This window comes from Globicephala melas, chromosome 3 (assembly GCF_963455315.2).
Source record: "Globicephala melas chromosome 3, mGloMel1.2, whole genome shotgun sequence".
In the NCBI taxonomy this organism is placed as follows: Eukaryota; Metazoa; Chordata; class Mammalia; order Artiodactyla; family Delphinidae; genus Globicephala; species Globicephala melas.
In genome coordinates this window covers 104,254,619-104,271,151 of record NC_083316.1, presented here as the reverse complement: position 1 = coordinate 104,271,151, position 16,533 = coordinate 104,254,619, and the positions used below count along the sequence as shown (strand labels likewise).

Here is a 16,533-nt window from a genome sequence, read left to right as displayed (position 1 = left end):
TAAAATGCAAATGGTTCAATTTGTATTTTCAGTTTTCCTGTATGTATGTAAAGCTTTATTTGTGCACTTCATTCGTTCAGCATTTTTATAATTATTATAACTTTTTTCCCTGTACATGAGCCACTTTGTTTTGAATTTAGAGAGGTTAGCTGAGGGCTTCATCGGAACATCAAGAACACGGCCCTGAGAGTCATGACTCCTGTGTTGTGGTCATGCCCTGCCCTTGGCAATCACATCACCTAGGACACGTCTCATCTACTCTCTGAAGTTTCCTTGTCTCCCAGATGGGACTGAAACTGCCCTGATCTACACCGAGTTCCTATGAGCAGAGGCGTAATGGATATCCTCATGGTTTATAAGATAATGTGGTAGTAATAACAGCTTTTGTTGTATGCTCATTAATGTACCAACATCCCACAGCTGTGTAAAGTGATCCGCTGCACGGCATCTGGAGTCGCCACCTGGTGTGGTGCACCTTTGTTCTGAAAATGAAAGATTGCAGACTTTGTTCTTATTACCTTGACAGGCATGAAATTAACATGCTTAAGCATGTTGCATGCTTTCCCTCTCCTCAGGACCTGGCCATGCGCTCATTGAACAGTGGAATCCTGTAGGCCTGGTTGGAATCATAACTGCGTTCAACTTCCCTGTGGCGGTGTATGGCTGGAACAACGCCATCGCCATGATCTGTGGGAATGCCTGCCTTTGGTAAGAACGGCTCATTTTCTTATCCAGTAGTTAGATAGTAAAATTAGCTATTTTCAAGTACTACTGAAAGTATTGCAAATGTATTGAAATGTTTTCTACTACTCTTTTAAGTAACATAGCTAAGTCACACCTGGTAGTTGTGAAATGCTGATTTTTAATTATTACAAATTTTACCATTGGTAAAATTTATTTTTTTTTGACCTCCTTTTTTTTGACACAGCCTTGTCCCCTGTTCCTTCCAGTTATTTCCACCCCAAGCAGGTGTACTGTAATTCAATTCTGACACTATCTGTACTCAGTGTCAGGCTCCACCTGTTTAAGGGCTCAGTCTTCCACAATACTGCCCCTACTTAAGATGCAAGCTGCAGATGTTCCCAGTCCCCGGGACATCTGTAGTTCTGACCAGCCATCTACAAATCTGGAGGTTCCTGTGAACCATCGGTTTCAGTAATACATTAGAATGGCCTACAAAACTCAAGAGAGCGCAATATTTAATGATTGCAGTTTTATTTTAAAGGATACATATAGGGCATGGTCTAGAAGGGTCCTAGACTCAGAGCTTCCCTGCTCTCTCCCTGTGAGGGGAGGACACGTCACCTTCCCAACCAGGAGGCTCCACTGAGCTTTGGAGTCCAGAATTTTTATGGGGGTTTTAGTACGTTGGCATGACTGAGTAAATCATTGTACAAGTGATTGGACTTTAGTCTTCATCCCTCCTCACCTCCCCATGGTTGATCTTTCTGGTGAACAATGACCAGCACCCATCCTGACGCTATCTTGGGGGCGGGCCCACTAGTCACCTAATTAGCATAACAAAGACACTTCTCTCACTCGGGAAATTCCAAGGGGTGTTGATAACAGGGTATGCCAGAAAACTGGGAGTGAAAACCAGATAGTCTTTATTATACTATACTAACAAACAGAAAACTAAGTGAACAAATAGGAGGGAAAAAAATAACTTGTGATACGTCACAACCTTCTTTTAAAAATTCGATTCTTTTTTTTAACTCAATAAAATTTGATGGTGAATTCCCAAGTGATTCTGAGGCACTTGGCCATATTCCCATTGATGCATTAAATGTTACATCGCTATAAAATATGTGATAGTAAAAATTAGCTGGGACAATGTCAGTATTTATAGATGACAAAACGGTTGCTTGTTTTTAGCTTTCCTGTTCAATGGAGGAACTTAGATGGGAAAACCAGGAGAATTGTCTTTGCTCCTTTTCTGTCTGTCCCGCTAATATGTACTGATCTTAGTGTTGTTTTCAGTTGAAGGTATTCAAAGACTATGAAAGCAAGGGCATAGTTGGGAGGATTAATGATCTGGCACCATGTTACCAAAGGCTAGTTGTATAGTCTTCCTCAGCCCTCTGAGCCTTCCAATGGAAGTTCATGTTGATTGATTTTCTGTTTTACTCAGTTTCCTTAATTGGCAGAGGTTAATGTAACAGTTCCTGTGATCAGTGCAGCAGGCAGGTCCAGAATTGCTTGGTGCCATTTTTCTATTTATAAAAGTTTTATAGTTCTTTAGGTCCCAGAGGCACCAAGCTGAAGGATAGATTTCTCTTTTAGTTACTAGGCTTAGTTGCTTAATTGGAGAGAACTTTTTCTCACAAAGACTTCTGCTTGAAAATAAAAGGTATTTATGATTTCCACCAAATTAAACTGCCTTTTTTTTGTTTTGTTTTTTTACCCTTATAAGGAAAGGAGCTCCAACAACTTCCCTCATTAGTGTAGCTGTCACAAAGTAAGTATGTATGACTGTATTCTTTCTGGGTATGGAAGAATCTTAAAAGGGTGATTGATAGGCACTGAATTTTTAATATGACATGAAAGTGTCCTATTTATTTTAGCATGGAGTTTGGATAAACTCTTTCTTCTTTGGTTGTAATAACATTTTTGTATCGTTAGGCCGTTTACAGAGCTTTTTCAGAGCCATACATTTAAGTCTTGGGAAACATGCCAGATACTGATATAAATGTTGAACTTGAACTTTTTTTTTTTTTTTTTTTGCGGTACATGGGCCTCTCACTGTTGTGGCCTCTCCCGCTACGGAGCACAGGCTCCGGATGCACAGGCCCAGCGTCCATGGCTCACGGGCCCAGCCGCTCTGCGGCATGTGGGATCTTCCCGGACCGGGGCACGAACCCGTGTCCCCTGCATCGGCAGGCGGACTCTCAACCACTGTGCCACCAGGGAAGCCTGAACTTGAACTCTTAAAACATTTTTTTTTGTCACTTGCAAAATAAAAACAAATCCAGTAGAGAGGAAATAGCCTTGCAATTTAGGGGCTTTATGCTACAACTATTCAGCATGTTAATGGTCTTGATTTCTACTCACCTGATACTTTTACTGCTTTTGTTTAATAGACAGTTAGCAAAGCAGAAAGAAAGGGTTATTATATTATTCCACTGATTCTTCTTTCGGGTAAAAAAATTACTGTTTTATTTATTCCTATTTGGAAACATGACAACTCTGATTAGGTCATAAAATCAGTGTTACTAATTTATCATTCCAGAATTTAGAGAATGTATAGAAGAGAGTGCCTTCCCATGTAGGGTGACGGTGGGCCCTTGATGTTCCATCGTTTGTGTGGTCTACATTCTCTGATTTAAAGAATTGCTGGTAGAGAGTTTGTGATGGATTCTATACATAAGAGGGTCCTTAATGTTGGAAGGTCATTTTAGGAACACTGGCTTAGGAAGTGAAAAGTCGGCCAAAAAAAGAGTAGCGTGTATTAAGTGTTTACTTGAAAGGAATATGTGATATTGAGAAAACAATATCTTTCAAGGCAATGTTGTTCAAATTAAATATTAAGAACACTGACGTACAAAGCACATAAAAATGATGAGATTCCCCAGGCAATTTTTAAAAATAATCCTTGGGCTTCCCTGGTGGCGCAGTGGTTGAGAGTCCACCTGCCAGTGCAGGGGACACGGGTTCGTGCCCCGGTCCAGGAAGATCCCACATGCCGCGGAGCGGCTGGGCCCGTGAGCCATGGCCGCTGAGCCTGTATGTCCAGAGCCTGTGCTCCGCAATGGGAGAGGCCACAACAGTGAGAGGCCCGCGTACCGCAAAAAAAAAAAAAAAAAAAATCCTCAAAAAAAAAATTAATGTAGACATAGTGAACTGACTTGCCAATTGTTATTAGTAGCTGGTTAAATTATTATTAATTTTGATATTCGTTCTAAGTTATTTTTGCCTTGTGCTTTTAAATATTTGCTTTATTAAACCTTTGAAGGGTTTGAGGTGTTCATAGGAACATGGATGATTTTTTTTAGGTAATTGAGAATATTATCTGATTTTGTAATGTAAGACAATAAGTAAAATGATGCTAAATTGTGCTGGAATTAACCAAGGGTGCTGCAACGTCCACTGGGAATTTTTTAAAATTCAGCTAATATTCAGACTCATAAAATGACCACATATTGTACCTCTATATGTTCAGAAGGATATAGGACAGGAACATAGTTTGCTAGGAGGATAGCATCAGGTATTCCTCTTGATTCAGTGTCTTTGTAGCAGTTTATTCAGGGCAAAGGAGATGAGATCTATACTGGACAGGTGTGGAGGTTGCCCTGGCTTAAAAGCCTAATGCCCCACATGAGCTAAAATGTCTTGTAACAATTCTATCCACGTGGCTTTCAACCACCCACCAGGGACATACAGTTATAGGAGTCACTGCGCTCAGAGAAGGGCAAAAAAGCATGAGGTTTCCAGTTGTAGTTCTCAGGTCGTTATTCCAGTTTAGATTGAGTTGACCAGTCAGGGGTCATCTTTACCATGAGCCGTATTGTCTAGGTAGCATTGTTGATACTCTGGCATTTATCAGGTAACTTGAGGAGCAAAACTAAAGAGTTAACCCAAGGTCAGATTCTCATGCATTAGGGGAAGAGGTTTTGGTTAACCTTTACCCACAGGCCAAAGCAAAATACCTGCCCTTCAGGAGCAGTCAGCTACTTGTACAGATAGTAGATACACCCTGAGTCCCTGGAGAGAATTGCACAGCCTGACACCTGCTCTCAGACATGACAACTGCAGTATGTGGTCCTTGATTGGGTGGAGGAAAGAAAACTGCTGTAAAGGACATTTTTGGGGACAATTGGAGAATTTACTTAGGTATGACAATGGTATCTTTTTTATGGAAGTGGGTACAGAATTTGGATCCTTTTGAAATTTAAGTTAAGCAAATTAGAACGTAACCAGTAGCTTGGGATGATTGATCAAAAGAACTTTTGCTCCATTTAGGCCCATGCTCCTCAGGAAGCTCAAAATCAATGAAAGAACCCTGTTCCAGAGAAATCAGAATTACTGGAGCCATTTTTTACAACTTAAAATCAGATTTAAGTAGCATTGAACTGTGTTTCTCATTTTGACTCTAACAGCCTAAGTTGTAAGCAGACTAATTGAGAAAAAGCTGTGCTTGTCCACCTTACTTTAGCCTGGAGGGCACAATTTCCTGACTAAGAGGTTGGCGCGAAGCCAGTGGAAACTAGTCCTGAACTTCTCTGGGGTTCTGCAGGCAGGTCCAGTGCCTTCTGCTCTGTCTTCTCAGCATACTGTCTAGATTTGGCGAACCTCTTTCCCTTTTCACCCTTTACCACTTCTCTGGCTGGCTCTGCTTGGGAGAGATGCGTCAAAACCTCTCATTTGCTAATGGGAGCTATCTTTCATTTTCTTCATCTTTGTGGGTTTTATTCCATATTTCCCTTTTTATTTCTTTAACATCATTTTAGTGGATTTGTGGTGAGAAGCCAAAACAAGCCCTGCAATCAGGCTACCATCTTGAACCAGATATGTCTTCAGAGTTTGGCAGAAAATACTTGAGAACAGTGATCACTTGAACTTCCTGACCAGTGCTTTAGGTGTTTTGTTTATTTCGCATGTCTTCTTTTTTTTTTTTGCGGTACGCGGGCCTCTCACTGTTGTGGCCTCTCCTGTTGCGGAGCACAGGCTCCGGATGCGCAGGCTCAGCGACCATGGCTCACGGGCCCAGCCGCTCCGCGGCATGTGGGATCTTCCCGGATCGGGGCACGAACCCGTGTCCCATGCATCGGCAGGCGGACTCCCAACCACTGCGCCACCAGGGAAGCCCAAGAGTCCTGCTTTTTAAGTGTTTGAAAACCTCATTTGTAGTATGTGAGGAGAAATCTAGGCCTAGATATTTGAGGGATGGGAGAGAAAGTTGAAAAAAGAAAGTAGTCACGTAGTTGGAATTTATTGTCATTTTTCAAAAAATGGTAAGAAATTAAATCACTCCCTTCCTTAGTAATTGCTTTTTTCCCCTAGGATAATAGCCAAGGTTCTGGAGGACAACAAGCTGCCTGGTGCGATTTGTTCCTTGACTTGTGGTGGAGCGGATATTGGGTAGGTCAATAGTAGGCCCGGAGTGTCTTTCTGCTGAAGGGCTTGGGTTGATCAACTAGAATCATCTTTACTAGAATTTCGAAACTCGGTATAGCTCAGGAGGTGAGTGGTTTTTTGGAATCATTATTGTTACGGATCTCATTGGGCTTTTTACTTCATTACTGTGTAGCGTCTGTTGGAGGATGAGTGAGAACTGTCTTTTTCATTGCCCGGAGCTACTACTGTAAGGTGTTTATATCCTAAAATAACACCCTGCCGTACCACTGTGCAGCCCATGGCTTCCTAACGCTTGATTTATCAACGTGCTCACTTACAAAGCAAAGCTGTGGAATTGTGCTCTGGTTTCTCACTCCCCACCAAGGACCTAGCCTCTTCTCTGGGTTCTTCAGCTGACCAAAAAAGGGAACCCTGGAGACACAGCTTCTAATTTATTGTTTTTTAAAAATCATCATGTAATTCACATACCATAAAGTTCTCTCCTTAAAAATGTACAATTCAGTGGTTTTTAGAATAGTAAGTCACAGTGTTGTGCAACCATCCCCATTACCTCATTCCAGACATTTTTGTTACCCCCAAAGGGACCTGGTACCCATTAGCAGTCATTTCCCCCTCCCCTTCCCCTGGCAGCCCCTCATCGACTTCACGCCTGTTGGTTTGCCTCTTCGGGGTGCTTCAGGTAAATGGAATCATGTGGCCTTTATATCCGGCTGCTTTCACTTGGCAGAATGTTATAGCATCTTTTCAGCTGGAATGGACTGTACTGTCTCTGAACCATGGTGAAGCTGGTTCTAGTAGCCTTGACTGATTAGATGGCGTTTCATAGGAGTCAGGTCTTAGAACCCTTACAGGTGTGATGAACGTGTTAGTCCCCCTCTAGCACTTTGACCACACTATTGTACTTCATGGGCAGTCTCAAAAAGTTGTAATACATGACTCCTTTTTTTTAGGTAAGTGAGAAAATTTTATTTAGAAAATACAACTCCCACATAAAGAGTGCATAGTGAAGTGTTATCTAAATTGTCATTTAAAACAAATAGTCTATCCTTTGACCCGCTCTTTTCTTGTACTTTGGGCATGCAGTCCTTCACGTTGGCCTTGGAATAGCTCAGATAATAACAATAATGTGTGCAGAAGGGCTTTACACAGCAACCCCCTTGAGTGTCAGTGCTCACATGTGCTGGGCTGACCTGGGAAGCCCACATGCACTGTCTGATCACACAGTTCCAGCCCTGCATTGGTCTGATGCTGTGGCTGCCTTGCTTGGCCCACACCAAGCCCTTTGAAACCCTGCACTATGAGCAAGAAGGTTCAGATCAGTAGTGTCTGGTCTGCATTCCTTAGAAACTGGAAATAGCACAGCCTTTCTGAGTCAGCTTCCAAGAAGGATACTTAGGATATTTCCCTACAGTCTTTAAAATTGTCTTCTTTTTTTGCATATTTTTTAAAAATTTATTTTTTATCTTTGGCCGCATTGGGTCTTCGTCACGGCATGCAGGCTGTTCATCGCGGCACATGGATTCTCTCTAGTTGTGGCGTGCAGTGTTCTCTCTCTAGTTGTAGCGTGTGGGCTCTGTAGTTGTGGCACATGGGCTTTCTCGTTGAGGCACACGAGCTTAGTAGTTGTGGCACGTGGGCTTAGTTGCCCCGCGGCATGTGGGATCTTAGTTCCCCAATCAAGGATTGAACCCACATACATCCCCTGCATTGGAAGGCGGCTTCTTTACTACTGGACCACCGGGGAAGTCCCTAAACTTTTAGGAATCAGTTTTAAGAGACTGCAAAATAACTGGGGTGCTCGTCGAGGAACTGCTACGGTTGTATTGTCCAGTCACCCATCAGTACAAGAAGGAATATCTTCCTTAACAACATCCTTGTGGTGATTTCTGTTTACGGAGAGCTCCCAGAACGGGTTAGTCTGTTCTGCTGTATGGTTCTCCTTGTGAAAATCATTTTCATGAAGACCTTCCCTTGCTCCCTTGGGATAGATCCTTGTGTCTTTTTTTTTTTTTTTTAACATCTTTATTGGAGTATAATTGCCTTACAATGGTGTGTTAGTTTCTGCTTCGATCCTTGTGTCTTTCACTGACGTCTTTCCATGACAGGGGTTTCAGAATTTTCTGGCTTGGCACCGTCGAGTGCCACCATTGCTGGGTTTCTCTGCTTGGGTGACCGTGTCTCTTCCCCTTGCAGCACAGCCATGGCCAAAGATGAGCGAATGAACCTGCTGTCCTTCACTGGGAGCACTCGGGTGGGAAAACAAGTGGCTCTTATGGTGCAGGAGAGGTTTGGTAAGTGTTGGCTTTATATCGAGCTTTTAATTCCCTCAGGTATGGATATGAAATAAAGGTTGGGTTTTTTTCCTTGTCTCTTTCCATGGAGGCACCAGCTGTGTTTATTTGAATGTCCAAGTGAAAGGAAGGGTACAGTTAATAGTGGCTTAATATTAGGGAGATAGCAGATTTAATAGCATAATTTGGAAAAGGATGTCATTCCCTCCCTAAATGACCATAGTAGAATCATATCAAATGTACTTATCAATTTCTATCAGACTGGTTTGGCAAATAAAAAAGAAAACTGACATTTAAACAGGACCAGTGAGAGTACAGGACCTGGAATGAATGTTGTGTAGAAGACTTACATCTGTTTTTCTCTCATTTCTGTTTCATGCATATATGACTGAAAAGGGCTGTAAGACATAGCTTTGTATGCTCTACTTTATGGCTCATTAAAGAGGTTTTCTGGGATAATATTTATGGTCAATTTTTGCCTATTTTGCTGATTTAGACTAACCCTAGCATAAGGTGAGATTCGAATAGTTAATCTGTCAGCTATTTTGCTATATGGGCATTGCTATTATAAAGGAAGTTTACAAACTATTAGAGCTAATAAACATGGTTGGCAAGGTTGCAGGATACAAAAATCAATTGTATTTCTATACATTAACAACGAGCAATCTGAAAATGAAATTCATAAAACTTTCATTTACAGTAGCATCAGAAAGAATAAAATTCTTAGGAATAAATTTAACAAAAGAAGTATAAGTCTTTCACACAGAGTACCACAAAGCATCATTGCAAGAAACTTTAAAAGACCTAAATAAATGTAAATACCTCCCATTTTCACTGTTTGGAAACAATTTAATATTATTACTGCCCAAGATCAGTACTGTCCAAGTGATTTGCAGATTGAATGCAATCCCTTTCAAAATGTCACTTGGCTTCTTTGTAGAAATGACGAGCTGTTTCAAAAGATCAGGACTTCACTGGCGGTCCAGCGGTTGAGACTTCGCCTTCCAATGCAGGGGGCACGGGTTTGATCCCTGGTCGGGGAGCTGAGATCCCACATGCGTCGCAGCCAAAAAACCAAAACATAAAACAGAAGCAATATTGTAACAAATTCAATAAAGACTTTAAAAATGGTCCACATTAAAAAAAAAAAAAAAACTTAAAAAGGGCACACCATCAAAAAAGTGAAAAGAGGGCTTCCCTGGTGGCGCAGTGGTTGACAGTCCGCCTGCCGATGCAGGGGACGCAGGTTCGTGCCCCGGTCTGGGAGGATCCCACATGCCACAGAGCGGCTGGGCCCATGAGCCATGGCCGCTGGGCCTGCGCGTCGGGAGCCTGTGCTCCGCGGCGGGAGGGGCCGCAGCGGTGAGAGGCCCGCGTACCCCCCCCAAAAAAAAAAAAGTGAAAAGAACAACCTATAGAATGGGAGAAAATATTTAGAAATCCTTTATCTGATAAGGGATTTATGTCTAGAATATATAAAGAATTCTTACAATTCAGTAATATAAAAGACAACCCAATTAAAAAATGGGCAAGCATTTGATTAGATGATTTCTTCAAAGATAAACAAATGTCCAGTAAGTATGTGCAGTGGTGCTTAAGATCGTTAATCCTGCTTCTCCCACTAGAAGATACTGTCCTCCTCCCTATGCCTCCTTTTAACTCAAAGCGGTAGTTTGTAGTTCTCTTATAAGTAGTACCATTAGTAGGATTACAATTTTTAAATGATGCATCTGCCTGTCTTAAGTTGTAGGTGCTTTTCCTGGAGGGGGTTGGTGGTTTTGAACATGGTTAGGGAGCACATAGAGAATTGGAAGGATATGGAAGGTACAGATGGAATTGTCAGATCTTATGGTTATACTGTATTGGGAAATTGTCATACAATTTTCCAAAGTGACTGTACCATTTTATACTAACTGGAGTTTTGGGGGATATAATTTTAAACTTAGAGAAATTCCAAGACTAACTCAAGGAATTCCCATATTCCCTTTAATGAGTTTTACCAATTGTACCATTTTTAAAATCACTTTCTCTCTACCAACACACACACACACATACACATATTGTGAGAGCATATTTTTGAACCTTTTGAGAAAATTGAAGACATTGTATTCCTTTATCACTAAATGTGTTTTGTGTACTTCCTAAGAACAAGGACATTCGATCATATAACCATGATACAATTATTAAAATCAGGAATCTAGACATTGATGCGATGCTCATGCTTTTTTTTTCCCTTGAAAATTTTTTAAGAGTTACAGTTTATTTATTGTCATGCTGTTTGTTTTTTTTTTTTTTTGTCATGCTGTTTTAAATCAGAAAATAAATTAAAACAATTGGGATAGGCTATGATTTGAGGCCGTGTAGCTGTGTGCATTAAACAATGAAATAGGAATTAATTTGTGTTTATATATGTTAAAGGGAGAAGTTTATTAGAACTTGGAGGAAACAATGCAATTATAGGTAAGGCTGCCTTTTCTTCTTTGTTTGCATGATTTCTGTTTAGAATATCTTCAGTAGCCATCCTGTATGTATAGAACTTGTGTAAGAACTCATCCCTTTTATGTTGTGTGTCCCATGCTTAGGAACTTTCCTTGTGAGACAGGACACATGGTTTGCAGGCAGAGATAACTAGGAGGGAAAGGCGTTCATGTTTGGAAAATGTTACCTGGGGCTTAGAATCTGTGTATGAGAGTTTCTAATGTGTCATTGTTTCTTGTTTTCCTTCTGTTTTTTGAAAACTGGCCACATGTTTCTCTAGAATAAATAAGTAAGTAACTCTATGTGACCTGCTGTTTCCAAAAACATTAGTTCGTCTTCAGTGGGGTATTGAGTGCTTTTACATTGGGAAGGAACACTTCCTTAAGGCATTTTATCATTTACCTATAGTCTTGGAGATTATTTAATTCACTTTTTCACTGGTTTGACACAAAAGGAAATAGTGTACCAGCCTAACTTCTGGATAATATGATGAACATCAGTTGGTTGAGACTTCATAGAATCATGAATTTTATGCTAAAAACTTGCTAATTGTATATTGCCATCATTATCATCATGTTTAAGTGCTTATGTGTTTGTGGGGTACACCAGAAATATAAAAATTATATGGTGAGGGGTTTGTTTTGGATGAACTTCTGATTTCGTAAAAGAGAGAGTTGATTAGAAAATATAGTTAGCGTTTATTGATCAGTGGGTATGTGTCAGGCACTGTGCTCAGTTTTTTCATGTGCAATATGTCATTTAATCCCCACAGTAATCCCATGAGGTAGATACCTTTATTAATCTCATTTGAAGGTTACACCCTGAGGCTTAAAATGATTATGTGCCTGAGCCAGCATTTGTATCCTCGCAATCAGACCCCAGAGCATAGCTCTCTTCCTAAAACTCCTTACTATCGTCCGTTAGTACCCCAGATAATGTTATCCCATTTTATGGATAAGGAAACTGAGGCTTAAAAAGTTAAAATAACACGATGAAAAAGTGGTGGTGATGGATAAGAGCTTCGGTCTGTTTGGTTGTGTAATCCACCTTCTTAACCATCATGCTAGTCTGAGAATGCTCTTAGACTGGACAGGGGAAAATTGAAGATGTAAGAGGGAATTGGGACTGTAAGTTTCTGGAAGGGATAGAAAGGAAGGAATTATAAGTAATACAATGGATCGATGGACGGGTAACCTTGTAAAGACTATGCTAGTTTTTTCTTTGGAGGGCAGAAGAGGAGCAGGAAGGAATAGACAAAAGTAGAGAGCAGTCTGAAAGTGATTTTGCACTGATCTCTTCAGAGATGCAGAGGAAGCAGGAAAGGGCCTTGTGTGTGATCACTTTGAGATTTTCCTCGAAGTAAAGGGTGAAGTCATCTGGAGCAGGACTAAAGGGCTGGAGGGGTTTGAGACATTTGAAAAAGCTTCTGTAGCGGGGAGAACAAGAGGCATTTTAGGGAATGGACTGATGCAGATGAGGGTGCAGAGGTTGTTGGAGAGCTTGGTTTGATGGCGGTAATAAATCAGAAGGATCCCACTGACTTCTCTATGGGCCCAGGGAAGCTGCCATCTAAATGGGTGGTGGGGTTGAGACTGGAGGCAAGTAAGACTGACAAAGACAGTGGTGCTTTTAGAGAAGAGACCACATGAAAGTGCAGAGAAGGCTCAGTCAGCACCAGAAACTTCAGAGAGGTGAAAGATGAAGAGGTCAGAGGAGGGGGAGCTCATTGCTCTCTTCTCATATCATTTTCTTTGGGAGAAAAGTTGCCTCTGCGGTATGAACTTGCTTATTTTACAAGGATAGTTCTGGCGTTCTCTCACTGCGCTTTCTAAAGGCATCATCTTATACCAGTTAGTAAAGTACCTTGTCTGCCTACCTCACAACACTGATGGATGTGTTTCTGCTTCCCTAAGCTTTTGAGGATTCGGACCTCAGCTTAGTCGTTCCCTCAGCTCTCTTTGCAGCCGTGGGGACAGCCGGCCAGAGGTGTACCACTGCGAGGCGCCTGGTGAGTGTTTCTGCGTGGGCACATGAGAGTGTCCTCCTCTTCCAGTGCTGCTTTTCAACACATTGTACTGTTAAGGAGGTGTAGTAGAAACACTGCTAGAAACGTGTATTCCCTGGATGTGGTTGGCAAGCACGTGGCCCTGCTGCTCTGTTCTGTGCTCCTGGCAGATGCTGCTGGTCAGCGAGGGACTCTGCCTTACCTCCCCAAGCTGAACGTGGTCCAGTCCTCATTGACTGGAGTTGGACGTGGGTGATGAGACCTGCTTTCAGTCCTACACCTAGAACAATGTGGACAAAGTCCCTTGTCACTTAGAGAATAAAACAAGATAAACATTTGAAAAATTCACAACTATTTGCTAAAAGGTAGACAGTCTTAGTTGTCATGTAAAAACATTTTAAGTAGTAAAATATTTTTAAAAATTAAAAAATTTTGGAAAAAAAAAATTAAAAAATTTTGGCTTATAGGTCAAGTCTTAGATTTGACTTGATGTGACGTAGTTTATTGGAAAGTAAATATATGTGTGTTCTCTATATAAGTGTATAAGTCTGCATGGATATATATAGGACACATTAATATTAAGAGCATGTGAGGAGAGTGGTTTCGCTTCAGTGTTCGGGAAGTTTAATCTCCACACTTAGATTTGAGCTGGATTTTAAAATGTTTTTGTATGAGGTACAACCTTGATTTTCATGACTCATACTATTGAAAAACTGGGCCAAACCAGTTTTGATTAAGTAGAAAATTTGGCTACAATTGCCTTTTTAAATTATTATTGTTGAGTTTTCCTCCTGTAATTATAAAAAAAAATAAACAGTTTACAATTGAATTATGGAGGAATTGGCTTTGGGTTTTTCCTCTTACCCACAATGAGTATGAACGAATTCTTTATAAGGTTGACATAATCTAAATTAATTCGAATAGATAAAAAATATAGGGAAATTAAGCCTTTACCTTTGCCATAACTTTTCATATTCACTTTTTCCTGTATTTTACAATGAATGAGTATCTTTCCTTTGTTTTTATATTACTCAGTTGACGTGGTATGAATTGCGGTATGAACTTGCTTGTTTTACAGGGATAGTTCTAACGTTCTCTTACTGCACTTTTTTCTTTTTTCTATTTATTTGTTTATTTAAATGTTGCTCTGCGGATTTAACCGGCAGAAACCCAGAGCCTGCACTTTCTAAAGGCATCATCTTATACCAGTTAATAAAGTACCTTGTCTGCCTACTACGATAGAATATCTAAGCTACGATGTTTGTAAAGTATTTACAATTTATTGAATTTGTTCACCTTAAACATTTATTACCTTAAGGCTAAGAAGGAAACGGGGGTACTCCAAAAGATTATAATCTTAATTACGTGGTAAACTATGAAATTACATTAAAGTCAAGCATTTCTTTATTTGGTCAACCTTTATTTTTCCTTTGTGTTCTGGAGCAAATATACATAGCCATGCTTTATATTTAGTGTCAAATATTGGAGGATCCTGTTAGTCATAACCCAAATCAATTTTTGTAGGGACTGTAGTGCTGTACAGAAAAATCCATTCCAGTACTATGGACCTCTCTGATTTATCGTTGGCCCTCTGTATCCATGGTTCTTCCAAATCTGCAGATCCAACCAATTGGGAACCATGTAGTCCTGTAACATTTACTGTCGAAAAATATTTTTATATAGGTGGACCCGTGCAGTTCAAACCCATGTTGTTCAAGGGTTAACTGTATAAATCAGTACTGTTAAGAAAAATTGAGGGAATTCCCTGCTTGTCCAGTGGTTAGGACTCCGCGCTTTCACTGCTGAGGGTGCAGGTTCAATTCCTGGTTGGGGAACTAAGACCTACAAGCTGTGCACCACGGCCAAAAAAAAAAAAAAAAAAAGGCTGGGGGAAAAAAAAATTTGTGCATTTTTAACAATTTTGTACATTTATTTGTGCTATTTAATAGTTCATTTATATGTACTAATCCCTTGACTGTTTCTTTTTCATTTAGTTTTTACATGAAAGCATTCATGATGAAGTTGTTAATAGACTTAAAAAGGCCTATGCACAGATCCGTGTTGGGAACCCATGGGACTGTGAGTATCTGGTTGATTCCAAAGATGTTCCTTTTTGACAGATGGTGTTATAAGAGTTTCTGATTTTCTACTTTTATTTTTTTCCCTTTCCTGAGAGGCCCGAGGGAATACAAAGCAGTGTATTTTGCATTTGGGGTGACACGTCTGCTCCTAGTTTAGGATCTCAGTGCTTGACGTGGGCCGGTGGGTGAGCTTGGGAGATGGTATTGAGATGGGATGAGTTTGAGAAGCTTTTCCCTCTTCACTTCCCTCCTTCCAGATACCACCATCCTCCCTCGTGCAAGGTTGCAAGTCACCTGCCTGACTTTTCTGCTTCCACTTCTGTCTTCCACCATAACCAAAGTAATTTTTAAACATGTAATTAAATAATTCACTCTCTTGCTAAAAACACTCATCACTGTTTGACTAAAACTTGGATGCCTTTTAAGACCCTTTTTGCAAGCTCACAGTCTTTTGTGATTTGACCCCGGCTGCGTCCCCTTCTGGACCCGCTGTGCGCCATTTGCCCCGTTGCTCCCGGAGCTCCAGCTTCTCCAACCTTCTTTCAGTGCTCTGGACATTCCAGGCTCTGCCCTGCTGGAACTGCTCTTTGCCCAGTCCTTCCCACCTCCTCACTAAGGCCTACCTATATCTTCCTTCTTACTCTGTCTCACGGTCACCTTTAATGCTCTGGTTTCTGACAGCCATACAGAGGGAGCATCAGCCTCTTCCCCTTAAATTGTTCACCAACTGCTGGTTCTGTGAGGTTCTTAGAGAATGATCACCCTGTAATAAGCAGAGCCTATATTTTTACTGCAGGACTCTGATGAATTGATAGCTCTTTCCCTAGATTTGGCCCTCCGTGCTTCTGTATAGAAAGCTTATGAGGACCCAGCCATACCTTCTTTTGTGCATATCTTCTGTGGCTGCTTTTGCACTACATTGGCGGAATTGAGTGGTCGTGGCAGAGACCACATGACATGCAAAGTATTAAATAGTTACTGTCCGGCTCTTTGCAGAGAAAGGTTGCTGACTCCTGCTCTCAACTGAGGGTATATATGAAGGGATTGGTCTGTTCATTGGGAAAGCTGTTTAATTATAAAATGATGCCAGTTAGGGTGAAATGAAGAGCATTCCTTTTTCTTTCCAGCTAATGTTCTCTATGGGCCACTCCACACCAAACAGGCAGTGAGCATGTTTCTTGGAGCAGTGGAGAAAGCAAAGAAAGAAGGCGGCACCGTGGTCTATGGTGGCAAGGTAATGACAACTTGAGATCAGGAGTGACAGGTTCTTTCTTTTCCTTTCGCACAAGCAGGGCTCTGGGTAAATTGATGAAGGGTGCCTGGCTGCCACTTTTCTTTTCTCCATCCCTTTTATAACGGGGAAATACATATTTTAAAGAATGACAATGTAACGTGAATGGAAAATTTCTGGAAAGACACAACTCAGAGCCAGGGTTGCCTATGAATTGAGTCCCTGGGAATTTGTATGGAAGGGAGACCTCTTTTTCATGGTATGGAAGACTGTATTTAGTGCAATTTAAAATCCGCATTTAGGGCTTCCCTGGTGGTGCAGTGGTTGAGGGTCCGCCTGCCGATGCATGGGACATGGGTTCGTGCCCCGGTC

General features: G+C 41.1%; 1 protein-coding gene across 1 annotated transcript in view; it reads left to right on the top strand.

Moving 5' to 3' along the window:
• ALDH7A1 (aldehyde dehydrogenase 7 family member A1) overlaps positions 1-16,533 on the top strand; it is a 36,485-nt gene that overhangs the window by 11,178 nt on the left and 8,774 nt on the right. The window contains exons 6-13 of the mRNA XM_030869758.2: positions 576-708; positions 2,414-2,458; positions 6,001-6,078; positions 8,269-8,366; positions 10,785-10,826; positions 12,758-12,852; positions 14,844-14,928; positions 16,058-16,164. Of these exons, the coding sequence (XP_030725618.1) occupies positions 576-708; positions 2,414-2,458; positions 6,001-6,078; positions 8,269-8,366; positions 10,785-10,826; positions 12,758-12,852; positions 14,844-14,928; positions 16,058-16,164 (683 nt within the window). The remainder of the gene's footprint in view (positions 1-575; positions 709-2,413; positions 2,459-6,000; positions 6,079-8,268; positions 8,367-10,784; positions 10,827-12,757; positions 12,853-14,843; positions 14,929-16,057; positions 16,165-16,533) is intronic.